Source organism: Leuresthes tenuis, unplaced genomic scaffold (assembly GCF_036924035.1).
Source record: "Leuresthes tenuis unplaced genomic scaffold, fLeuTen1.0.hap1 SCAF_18, whole genome shotgun sequence".
In the NCBI taxonomy this organism is placed as follows: Eukaryota; Metazoa; Chordata; class Actinopteri; order Atheriniformes; family Atherinopsidae; genus Leuresthes; species Leuresthes tenuis.
In genome coordinates this window covers 23,682,734-23,695,360 of record NW_027325372.1, presented here as the reverse complement: position 1 = coordinate 23,695,360, position 12,627 = coordinate 23,682,734, and the positions used below count along the sequence as shown (strand labels likewise).

The 12,627-nt window shown below is 39.3% G+C and overlaps 1 protein-coding gene across 1 annotated transcript; it reads right to left on the bottom strand.

The window, feature by feature from the left end:
- Nucleotides 1-3,291: 3,291 nt before the first annotated feature.
- On the bottom strand, nucleotides 3,292-7,089 carry LOC140275584 (replication protein A 32 kDa subunit-like). Its single transcript, XM_072371098.1, has 8 exons — nucleotides 7,078-7,089; nucleotides 6,264-6,365; nucleotides 5,411-5,524; nucleotides 5,247-5,318; nucleotides 5,042-5,149; nucleotides 4,674-4,781; nucleotides 3,481-3,578; nucleotides 3,292-3,373 (listed from the first exon to the last, which is right to left on the bottom strand). Exons 1-8 carry the CDS (start codon nucleotides 7,087-7,089, stop codon nucleotides 3,292-3,294), a joined length of 696 nt encoding a protein of 231 aa, XP_072227199.1.
- Between the last annotated feature and the right edge of the window lie 5,538 nt (nucleotides 7,090-12,627).

The following is a 12,627-nucleotide window of genomic DNA, read 5'->3' as shown; positions in this document are numbered from 1 at the left end:
GTGTTAGCTAATTATTGACATATCCAATCTCCCTTTTAGTTCTTTTCACTTTATACATGCTTCCATTGGGTAACCTTATTAGACCGCATTACACAAATTACCATTGCTATGCCGATGATACTCATCTATACCCATCTATGAAACCAGATTAAACCAATTAGCTGATTAGACAACAAGCATGTCTTGGAGTTATTTTTGACCAGAATTTATCATTCGACGCACATATAAAACTGATTTCTGGGACTGCCTTCTTTCACCTTCAAAATATTGCCAAAATTAGGAACATCCTGTCTCAAAGTGATGCAGAAAAACTAGTCCATCCATTTGTTACTTCAAGACTGGACTACTGTAATTCTTTATTACTGCCTGGCTCAGGTGAGCATCCTAACTACGAGTATATGGGATATTTCAAATATCCCATAGTTATGCTGCTATAAGCCTAGATTGCTGGGGGACATCCCATGATACACCTTTCCTCACTCAGTTCTTATTCAACCTTTTTGTACATACATCGTTGTCATTCTCTTCCTCAGCATCCCTAGTCCAGTGTCATGCTTGTTGTCCCCTCAATACCCAGCTGATCAAGGCAGATGGCCACCCTGCCCAAGTTAAAAGGGAATTTTCTTCTTTATTTTGTTGACAAAGTTGATTCTGTCAGAAGAAACACTAATGTTATTTTGAGTACAAATAAGGATCTGCCTGTTGTCCCAACTCATTCTGCTGTGTTTGATCAGTTTGAGCTGGATTCCCTCTCTTGTCTCTGTGATGTAGTGAAATCTCTGAAACCTACAAATTGCCTATTAGATATTGTCCCTTCCAAAGTGTTGAAAATAGTTTTTAATACTGTGGGGCCCAGTCTCCTGGTTCTTATTAACTCCTGCCTTAGATTAGGAACTGTCCCAGCTGCCTTTAAACACGCTGTGGTCAGACCCCTTCTTAAAAGGCCTAATCTTGACCCCTCAATGTTATCAAATTTTAGACCTGTTTCCAATCTGCCCTTTCTTTCTAAGGTTTTAGAAAAAGTTGTTTTTATACAAATACAGTCCTTTCTTGAGAAGTTCCAGTCTGGATTTAGGTCTCGTCACAGCACTGAGTCTGCACTGTTAAAGGTGCACAATGATATTGCTCTGTCTGTGGATGACAAATGCCCTGTTGCCTTAGTGCTGCTTGATCTCACTGCAGCCTTTGACACGGGGGACCATGCTGTCCTCCTATTATGTCTAAGTAATTATGTTGGCATCCATGGCACTGCATTGAAGTGGTTTACATCTTACTTATCCAGTAGACCCTTCTCCGTTATGGTTGGTGACCTGTCCTCTTCCATTGCTCCTCTCTCCTGTGGAGTCCCACAAGGATCTATTCTTGGCCCTATCCTCTTCTCATTATACATGTTACCACTTGGGTCAATTATAGCCAGGCACAACCTTTCTTTTCACTGTTATGCAAACGATTTACAAATCTATCTGCCAGTGAAGTCAAATAGTGACAGTGCACAATGTTCTTTGTTTGACTGTATTGCTGACATTAAGCAATGGTTGGCCCAAAATGTTCTACATTTAAATGATGATAAAACTGAATGTATTGTGTTTGGGGAATACTGTGACGGCTGACTTTAGCACCTTGTCTTCAAAGTTCAGTTCAACCGTCAGAAATCTGGGAGTAACCTTTGACAGTCATCTGAAGTTTGACAAACAAATTAACAATGTTGTCAGGACTAGTTTTTTCCAGTTACGTCTCCTGGCCAAAGTTAAAATGTTTTTAAGCCGTCACGATCTTGAGAAAGCCATCCATGCCCTAATAAGTTCAAGGTTAGACTACTGCAATGGACTTTATGTCGGCGTCTCCCAGACTTCTCTCAGTCACCTTCAACTTGTGCAAAATGCTACTGCCCGTCTTTTAACCAACACTAACAGACGTGTGCACATCACTCCTGTTCTTAACTCCCTTCATTGGCTTCCTGTCCTTTATAGAATTGATTTTAAACTTTTAATGTTTGTTTTTAAAGCTCTTAATGGCCTCACCCCATCATATTTATGTGAGCTTTTAACTGTCCGTAATGCTGGTAGAGCTCTGAGGTAAACAAATCAACTTTTGTTGGAAGTGCCCAGATCAAAATACAAGTACTGGGGTGACCAAGCCTTTTCCGTTGCTGCCCCCAGGCTCTGGAATAAGCTCCCCCCGAGATCCGTCTTATTTCTGACCTGGGCCTCTTTAAATCTAGGCTAAAAACATATTTATTTCAGATGGCTTTTAATACCCAGTAGTATGGTGACTCTTTTATATTATCTTATTTAATTTTGCTGTATTTTATTTTATTGCGTTTACTGTTATTTTATTGTTTTGTACTTATTCTTTTCTTTATTTATTATCTGATGTAAAGCACTTTGGTACACCGAAATGGATTGTTGTAAAGGGCTGTATAAATAAACTACATTTACTTATAAAAAAAATAAACTGGCTTTGTATGTATGAATTGGAGTAATTTGGAATTTGTGTTACAATGAATTGGATTCTAATTGGCTTGAATATTTGAAATGCCTTGAGATTACATTTGTTGTAATTTGGCACTACACACACAATATTCAATTGAACTCTTGCGTAAAAGGAATGGGATACACCATGGTGAAACCACATAGTGTCTGAAAAATATACTGCACTTGTATTCTACACTTGCATTGAAAGTTAAAATTTAGAAAAGCCATGATGATTAATCTGAACATTTGAATGGATGGTCAGATGTCACCATCCATGTTTGGTATATATATATATATATATATATATATATATTAGAAATACAACTGTGTTACAACTATTAGCAAGAAAGTCTGCAAGCGTGGCCACTCAAAAGGAACACAAGGTCATTGAAAACATCTTAATAATTTGAAACTAGAATAGCCTTGAGCCCTCATGCTCTTTGAGGGAATGCACATGAAAACCTGTCTCAGAGTGGAGATTGGACTCACAGGAAACAAAGAAATAAAGTTCCCATGGATTTGTCTGGTTATTCCTTTAAGGAGTATACAAGAAACATTTTAAATTTCACTCTTTATTTTCAGGAAAAATCAGCTGGGGATACCCATGAGTTTGATGCATACATTGTTAATACAGGAGCTTGAGCAATACAGTCTGTAGCAATTTTACAAGCAATAAATGAAACTAGACAAAAGTTTCATTTTAAACCAAAAGAATGTAAAACTTCTTTCTCAGAAATAAAAACTTAAACATAATTATTCAAATTTGTTATTTAAACATGTGGCCAGCGCTTACATCTTTATCTGCTACAGGCCAGGACTAATGCTCAGCTGACTTGAAATGATGCTCAGCAATTGTCAAGAAGATGTGACCTTCTTTTATGAGGAAAGCCAATGAGGTTCTGTGCAAAAAAAATAACATTGGAAATAAATTAAAAATAGAGGCATATTGGAGTCGTCTTTAAATGACAGGATGCATGTTGGGAGAGTGTATATTATGAGCAAGTACCTGATGTCCTGTATGCCAAGGTAGTCCAGCTGTGTCCTCAGGTCCTGAAAACTGATGCCTTCATCACGAACAGAGAACCTTCGTATTACACACAACACCTCACAAAAATGCACAATTAATATTCAAGCAGTAGCCTGATGAGTTACTTTCTTCTTCAATTAATATTGATCCTTTTTCTAATATAATCTATGCACCGCTATATTTGATAAGGTAAGAAACATTGACTTCTGGAAGATGATCAGATCTGTCACAGTATGAAAAGTCAAAATGCTGAAGTCAAAATGTTTACTGTGTGTATATACACACACCCTTTGCATAAAAAGGGCACTTTTTCAAAATGCAAATTCACATGCATGCTCAACATGACTGGGAAAAATAATTAAAAAAAAATGAAAGTTACTTTTATCTTCTAACATTTGAACAAACAAATATCTGTTCTCATGCTGTTAAAAGACTTTAGGAAGAGAATGAGTATTTTGAGATCGTTTTTATATTCTGGCAGAGGGTGATAGTTTGCTCATGTGCCACTTTAGGCTTCCATGATCTTATGTTCTTGAGCGTTGTGAGAAAAATAAAACCATGTTGCTGCCTTAATAGTTACGATGCATATAGAAAAGCTGTTTTCACCACAGTTTAAAAGGTTCATATGATTAACTAGGGCAGTGTCTACACCCATACATGGCTAAATATAGAAGTGGATATCATGCCTGTGTACAATTTCACAATGACTGACTTTTAAAAAGTAAATCATTTTTAAATTTTAAAAATATTTTACAAGTCTGGTTAAAAGAATGCATGTCTATTTTTGCCTGTGTGTATAGTTATGATGCTATACAGATTTATACTGTATTTGCCCTGAGGTGTAAGGTTTTGACCAATGTATGGAGGGTCTTTATTTCCCTTTTATCCATGTGACAGAAAGCTGACTACAGTACAATGTTGATATTGTTTCATCATAACCTTTTCTTGGAAACTAGCTGTACATTTCAGATCACCGTCTTATTGTAAAGTTAAATGCAAACTGAAGTCTGCAGCCTGCCTGATATTCCTCTAAAATTGTAATGAGCCTTGTGCTTTGGATGCATTTTCAGCTGTAAAAGTTCTGATCCAATAATGACACTAGTATGAATCACTTTAGGCTGTATGAAAAAGTGGTTGCAAATTGGGTGAACTGGCATTTTAAGGTCACTAACCTGGCCCTGGACATTGGACAAACCTTTTGGCAAGATGCCTTCAGAATGAGCACCACTGCTCCCATCAGGCGGCAAAGCAGCAGTGGTGTTCATGTTCACATCAAAAACCTGAATTATGAAAAAGAATGTATAAAACCGTTAAACAAAATACATTCTGGTTCAAGAGCAAGTCTTTTACAGCCTTCATTTTGTCCCACATGCATAGATGAGAAAAGTAGGCTGGGTATTCATTTGATTGTCATCTGTAAGACTGTGCATCTAGGAGTCACTAAATGGCACAAACATACTGGATCTTTAACATTTAAAAATGGTGGTATATTGCCCCCCCCCCCTTTCAAGAAACTCTGCATCAATCACTATACCATTACCTTTCCAAACAGCTGTATGTGAGCTTGTACCACTTCTAACATGTGGGATGTTATCTCATTCAGGTCCTTTATACAACGAATTTTCATTGCCAGTAATGATCTCTGACCCTAATAGGAAAAAAAATAAACAAAAACAAAGCCATATTCTAAAAGTCCTCCACGATCACATCCATTAAACCTCACCATTGGTAAGCCCTTTACTTACACAGAAGTTGCGTAGACTTCCTGTCACCTTCACATACGTTCCTGGAGAAGCAATGGTCGTCTGTGTGCTGTCCTATAAAAAACAGAATTTAGAAATAACCATTTACCACAACTCAAAGTCCTAATCCATTTTCCATCCAAGAGAGAAGTATTGATCCTACTGGCCTCCATGTTAACCCACAGCTTCACATTCAAAGGTGGACCAGTCATGTCATCCACAGAGTACTGGATGTTGGTCACAAATGGAGCAAATCCTCTGATGACACCAACAACCGAAATCTAAAGGAAAACATTTTTAAAAAGACTTCTGCCCCAACTCCATTCAAACGTTTTAAAGCTGTTAATGATCCATGAACTCCTCATGCGTCTTCTAAAAAAAAGTTAGACACACACACTATGGTAAGACCAATATTGCCACTTTCCAGCACTTCCTCAAAGACCAACTCTGCAAAACTCATGATGCTACACTCCTACAAGATCAAGCAGCAGTAGAACAGTGATGAAGGCTGCCAACTCTCAGAGCACCAGAATCAGACTTTTTACATAAGATGCAAAAATGCTTGCACTTAGTTGGGTGGATTGCTGGGCAGATTGCCGTCTGTCCACCCAGGAAAACAAACTGTGTGCCTGGAACTTGTCGCTCTTAAGGTGGATGTGTGAGAAGTCTGATTGTGCACCTTCCAGGAAAAAGCCTGCTTCCCCATAAGCTTTTTTTTTTTTTTTTTTTTTTTTTTTTTTAAATTGGAAGGGGGTGGTGTCTGTGTCACATCACTCTTTCACTTAGTAGAGGTCAGCCAGAACCAGCAGCAGTGTACCTCATCCAGCAGTGGGATAATCTACCCCAGTGTTGGGTCAGACTGTTCCCCTTTCTGAGTCCAGTGCTCTGCAGGGTCAAAGCAGAAATCCTGTGCTGATGGCAAATCTTGCTTGCGATGTATTTTGCAACAGAAAAAGACTGGGCTAACAAGGTGAAAAAGTTGTTTAGCACTAGACTTTAAAGATAGAGAAGTACTCATACCTGGTTGAGTTCCCAATCACAGATTGCAAAGCTGTCATTGTTGACTTGAGAAGCATACAGCAGCTGAGACACTGTGCAGGGCAAAATCTCAAACTGACCCCTCTGTGGATGAAGGGATGCATGTATTCTAGTTCAGATTAACACATTTCCCCTCTGATAATTAAATAGTTTCACTTGATACAAAACAGACACACCTTTAAAACACCTGCACTGTAGCTTGTGGTCCCACTACTGGACTGACTACAACCTGTGAAACAACTGTGTTAACTGCTTGAGTAAAGGATATGAAATACAGATGACTTTAGAGACCTGTCACTTACTTTGATTCCACATGTCAAAAGAAAAACCATAACCATCACCTTGACTGCTGCTGAAATGTTCTTCAGTTAAGAAAGCAAAGAAAGCATTTTGTCCAGAAGCACTTAAAGAGCCTAACTGATCTACCTGACAGGTTTTTCAACAGGTGAACTGAATTAGGGCAATCATCTGAGACAGAGCAGGACTGTAGAAAATTAACCATATGAGGTCATGAAAAATAATTCTGGATGCATTTTTTTTCTTTTCTTTAAATGCAGTTCACTTATTTCAATTATATTTTTATTAAAAAAAAAACATCAAGTCAACAGTGATTGACAGGTGTTAACTTCATTTAGGCTCTTCAAAATATCTTACAATATAAGAGCAAACATGTTTTCCAGCAAAGGTGTGCCCAGATGCAAACTCAGATCATTTTATCTTTAATGTCTCTTGTCTACTCTTCATCTCTTAAAGTGTAGCACTAATGTAGGATTCAGAGTACCAATATTTCACTCACTAAGTGGCCCATACGATAAGATTTAAAAATTTAAACTTACTGTATGGCAGGATGTTAAAAGGAAATTACACCAAATAAAAGCCCCTCCACATTAGTTTGATAGAATAACATATTACAATTCTATACATTAACTCACATTAACTGTATAAGTCACATATCAAAGTGACACTCAAAGCTCCCCCAACTACACTTTACAATAGAAAAGACAGATGTATTTCCAAAGAAGTAGGCCATATATCCTAACGTTTCACAGCTTACAATCGTGCTCATTAACCTGACGCCCAAAATCAAGTCGTGTATCAACAAATTTTTCTAACTTTCCTTGTCCGAACAGGAGTCTAATGATAAAAGAAAGCTATGATTAAACTGAAATCAGTTGGATTTCTTCTACAGTAATAATAAGAAAAATACAAAATCTCCAGTCCAGTCCAGTGCATTTAGAAATCATCACATTTTGCAAGTTTGCACCTCTACAAACAAATAAAGAAAATAAACAATCTTTTTGCTGTACACACACTTAAAACTTAGGAACAACTGACTGCAATTGGTGCCTAAAAAAGTTTACATCCTCTGAGGTTTTGAGCTTTCAAACTATGGAAGCGAATCGTAACCATGATTCAAAATGCATCATTATCATTCATTATCATAATCTTGTGGCTTTGTGGACGGCTTTGCTTTGCGGTAAGACGTATTGCATCACTTCCTGTTGCTTTGTGTGTGCACTGTGACAGTTGTCGCTCCTCTTGAACTACTAATAATCACCTTATTTCTCCCTATAATTTACACATCTTGCATAGTTAACTCTATCCCATACTTGTTATATTCTAACGCTCACTCTTACAGATCTTTAGTTGTTATTTTTCACTTTTTAGCGGTATGTCGGGTTTTCTAGCTTAACATGGCTACCAGTTCTCTTCCTCTATCTCCTGCTTTCACCTGCTCCGTGTGTCAGATGTTTAGTTACTCCTCTGCCTCCTTTAGTGGTAATGGTACATGTAACAAATGTAGTCTTTTTGTAGTTTTGGAGCCAAGGTTATCTGAATTGGAAGCTCGGCTCTGCACTGTTGAAAACCACCCGATAGCGAGCCAGGCCCCTTTAGTCAGTGCGGAGCCACCTAGCGTAGCTAGCTCTGTTAGTCGTCCCCGAGCAGATCCCGGGTGGCAACACCCATTCCGAAATCCCACCATTCCGACATCCCGCCATTCCGACATCCCACCATTCCGACATTCCACCATTCCGACATCCCGCTATTCCGACATGAAAACGTCCCACCATTCCGACATCCCGCTATTTCGACATTCAAACTTCCCACCATTCCGACAAGGCTTTCCGTATAAGGAAATGTGCGTTACTCAACAGGTGAGTCCCTTCTTTCTGTTCATGCAATTTAAATGTTTAACACATGTTTACAGATAAGCGTTATTAAAGACACAAAGTCTCGGCAACTGGAGGAGGAGAAGCAGACAGTGGTGGTTTTTAATCACACACTCCAATGCCACTTGTTTCAACTTCCGAAAATTTAATCCAGGAAAAAAGGCTTACAAATATGGACCGAAACGGCTTCATAATACGCACAAGAATCCAAAAGAAACTAAAGTTAACTAAAAGAAAGCAAATACGCAGCATGAAGTGGTCAAAATTGGTTTTACGCATGCCTATGTGCGTCTGGCACATGCGTCTTCGGGCTCTCCCATGTTGGAACAACGGTCTGCTTCTCCTCCTCCAGTTGCCGAGACTTTGTGTCTTTAATAACGCTTATCTGTAAACATGTGTTAAACATATACATTGCATGAACAGAAAGAAGGGACTCGCCTGTTGAGTAACGCACATTTCCTTAAACTGAAAGCCTTGTCGGAATGGTGGGACGTTTGAATGTCGGAATAGCGGGATGTCGGAATGGTGGGACGTTTGCATGTAGGAATGGTGGGATGTCGGAACGGCGGGATGTCGGAATGGCGGTATTTCGGAATGGGTGTTGCCACCCGTCAGAAACGTGGCATTAGCGACACCAGCGACCATAGTCAAATGCATTCCAGGGGCAAGAGCGGGCGACATAGAATCCTATTTAAAACTGCTGGCTAAGGATAAACGTAAATACGGTAAAATAGTTATTCACGTCCGCGGTAATGACACCCGGTTACGCCAATCGGAGGTCACTAAAATTAATGTTGCATCGGTGTGTAATTTTGCCAAAACAATGTTGGACTCCGTAGTTTTCTCTGGACCCCTGCCAAATCTGACTAGTGATGACATGTTTAGCCGCATGTCCTCATTCAATCGCTGGTTGTCTAGATGGTGTCCAGCAAACAACGTGGGCTACATAGATAATTGGCAATCTTTCTGGAGAAAACCTGGTCTGATGTGGAGAGACGGCATCCATCCCACTTTGGAAGGAGCGGCTCTCATTTCTAGAAATATGGACGAATTTATTAGTCATCCAAAAACATGACAACCCAGGGTTGAGACCAGGACCTCTTTTCCCTCTTTTCTGTCTTCTCGAACCCCAGCTGGTCGAGGCGGATGGCCACCCTTCCTGAGTCTGGTTCTGCCAGAGGTTTCTTCCTGTTAAAAGGGAGTCGTTCCTTTCCACAGTCGCCACAGGCACGCTCAGGACAGGAGATTGGACTGAAGACAAGTTTCGGTGCAATCTGTTGGTTTCCTTAGCTAGGATATTAATTTTTGAATTGGCTCTATATGAATTAATTGGATTATGATTACAATTAATTGAATTCCAATTGGCTTGAATTGGACTATATTACTTAAGTGCCTTGAGATGACAATTGTTGTAATCTGGCGCTATATAAATAAATTAAATTGAAATTGAATTTGCAGAAATGCTTTTTCATTTTAAGAATGTGGCTGCATTATTTGACTCATAAATTAAATCAGTAATCAATCATTCTATTTGCATTTTAATTTTCTTCTTCAAGAGTGCTCAATCTTTCACTTAATTAAAATGAAAAAGAAATAGACATTTGAGATTTAATTTTCAAAATATGCCCCAGCAAATAGATGCCAAAATTCAATTTGAAATGTAAAATTTTAAAATTAAAATGCATTTGCATAAATGCTTTGTCATTTTAACAATGTGGCTGCATTGTTGGACTCAATAAATAAATCTAGTCATCAATCATTCCATTTGCATTTTCTTCTTCAAGACTGCACATTATTGGTTTTTCGTTTTCATGGTCTGCCCGCAAAGTACTGCTCATGATTCGAAAACGAAAAACAATCTGAGCGGTGCAGCAGAGTGACGTCAGCTATTCTTCAGCTCCCTGCTGACCCATCTAGTTCGGTAGGGGCGGTGTGCACATCTGCTTTGCATTACATAGCAAATGTGCCGGGAAATTGATTGAATTGCCGGGTGTTTAGAAGACGCATCACAGATCACGGTGCTCCCTCAAATTGAGCAAACACTGTTAGAATTAGCTGAGCAGGTAGAATCTAATAATATATCTGAGTCTGATGCCCGTGGCCGAGTAGAACAGGTCATAGATCTTGGCTGCATATTCTGCCGTCACAGATTTACACATTAATTAGGTTGCCATAGTAAACTCTGTTCAGTCCTGGAACAGCTGGATGCTGTGGAGCCTCAAATGGGACGAGGACGACCAACCATCAACATCCGTTCGAGTCCACTGAAAGCTATTAATTAAATGGTTGAAAAATAAAGGACATAGCTGAGCTGTTCGGTGTAGGCCACCAGACAATCCGTCGGAGGATACAAAGCAACGGATTGATGAAGCAGACTCCTTATTACTGTTATTTGTAAAGGGACCGTGTCCACAACTAAACTTAATTGTTGCCATTTGATGCTTTGTGCCAAAGTTATAACCTGATCATTGTTGGTGTGTCTGTCACTAAAAATAACTTTTATAACGTAGATCAGCGGCTCCCAAACTAAACGATCAGCGGCTCCCTTCTATGTCCCAACCGGGTTGAAGCACCCTCAATCTCCCGGACATTAAGAAATCGGGCGGGTGGTTACGTCCGCTCTTCGTTCATGGAACGGGGGTTTACGTCCACTGCTATGTCAGACCTCACCCGGCAACAAGGAATTCTGTTTTCTGATTGTCTGAGAACCATGCCCATATTAATGTGACAGATGGGCCTGCATCTTGGCACAAAGCTCTCCGATGTTTGGTGCAATCAAAGACAGTTTAAGCCTCAAATCTTTCTCAACAGCATCCAGTCTTTGCCGATGTTTAGTCTTAACTGCTGTCAGAGCAGAGAAATCAGCCTCGCATAGATCAGTTACATTTACTCATTTAGCAGACGCTTTTATCCAAAGTGACTTACAGAAAAAGGGAACAACCAAGGTATAGTGCGAAAAGAGGCTTTAGTGCGTGAGTGATGTTATGTATTCATTATTCTTAAACACAGCTCTTTTGAATACTCGATTAAGAGTATTCAAGAATGAAACCATTCCTCTGTTGGAACTCGGGAGTTTTTTTTATAATCATGGCTCACTATACTGTATCCCTTATGACGTCACAGTGAGTTGTCTATGTCAGGGATACGTGAGGTCTGACATAGCAGTGGATGTAAATCCCCCGTTCCATGAATGAAGGGCGGACTTAACCGCCCCCAGGTTTCTTAATGTCTGGGGGATTGAGGGTGCGTCAACCCGGTTGGGACATAACAGTTATGAAAGTTATTTTTAGTGACAGTCACATCAACAATGATCAGGTTATAACTTTGGCACAAAGCATCAAATTGTAACAATTAAGTTTAGTTGTGAACACGGTCCCTTTACAAATAACAGTAATAAGGAGTCTGCTTCATCAATCCGTTGCTTTGTATCCTCCGACGGATTGTCTGGTGGCCTACACCGAACAGCTCCGCTATTTCCTTTATTTTTAAACCATTTAATTAATAGCTTTCAGTGGACTCGAACGGATGTTGGCGGTTGGTAAACAGAGGTTTACTATGGCAACCTCATTAATGTGTAAATCTGTGACGGCAGAATATGCAGCCAAGATCTATGACCTGTTCTACTCGGCCACGGGCATCAGACCCAGATATATTATTAAATTCTACCTACTCAGCTAATTCTAACAGTGTTTGCACAATCTGAGGGAGCGCCATGATCTGTGATGCGTCTCCTAAAGACCCGACAATTCAATCAATTTCCCGGCACATTTGCAATATACTGCAATAAAGATGTGCACACCGCCCCCTACCGAACAAGATGGGTATCTCGGACAGCAGGGAGCTGAAGAATAGCTGACGTCACTCTGCTGCGCCGCTCAGATTGTTTTTCGTTTTCGAATCATGAGCAGTACTTTGCGGGCAGACCATGAAAACGAAAAACCAATAATGTGCAGTCTTGAAGAAGAAAATGCAAATGGAATGATTGATGACTAGATTTATTTATGAGTCCAATAATGCAGCCACATTCTTAAAATGACAAAGCATTTATGCAAATGCATTTTAATTTTAAAATTTTACATTTCAAATTGAATTTTGGCATCTATTTGCTGGGGCATATTTTGAAAATTAAATCTCAAATGTCTATTTCTTTCTTATTTTAATTAAGTGAAAGATTG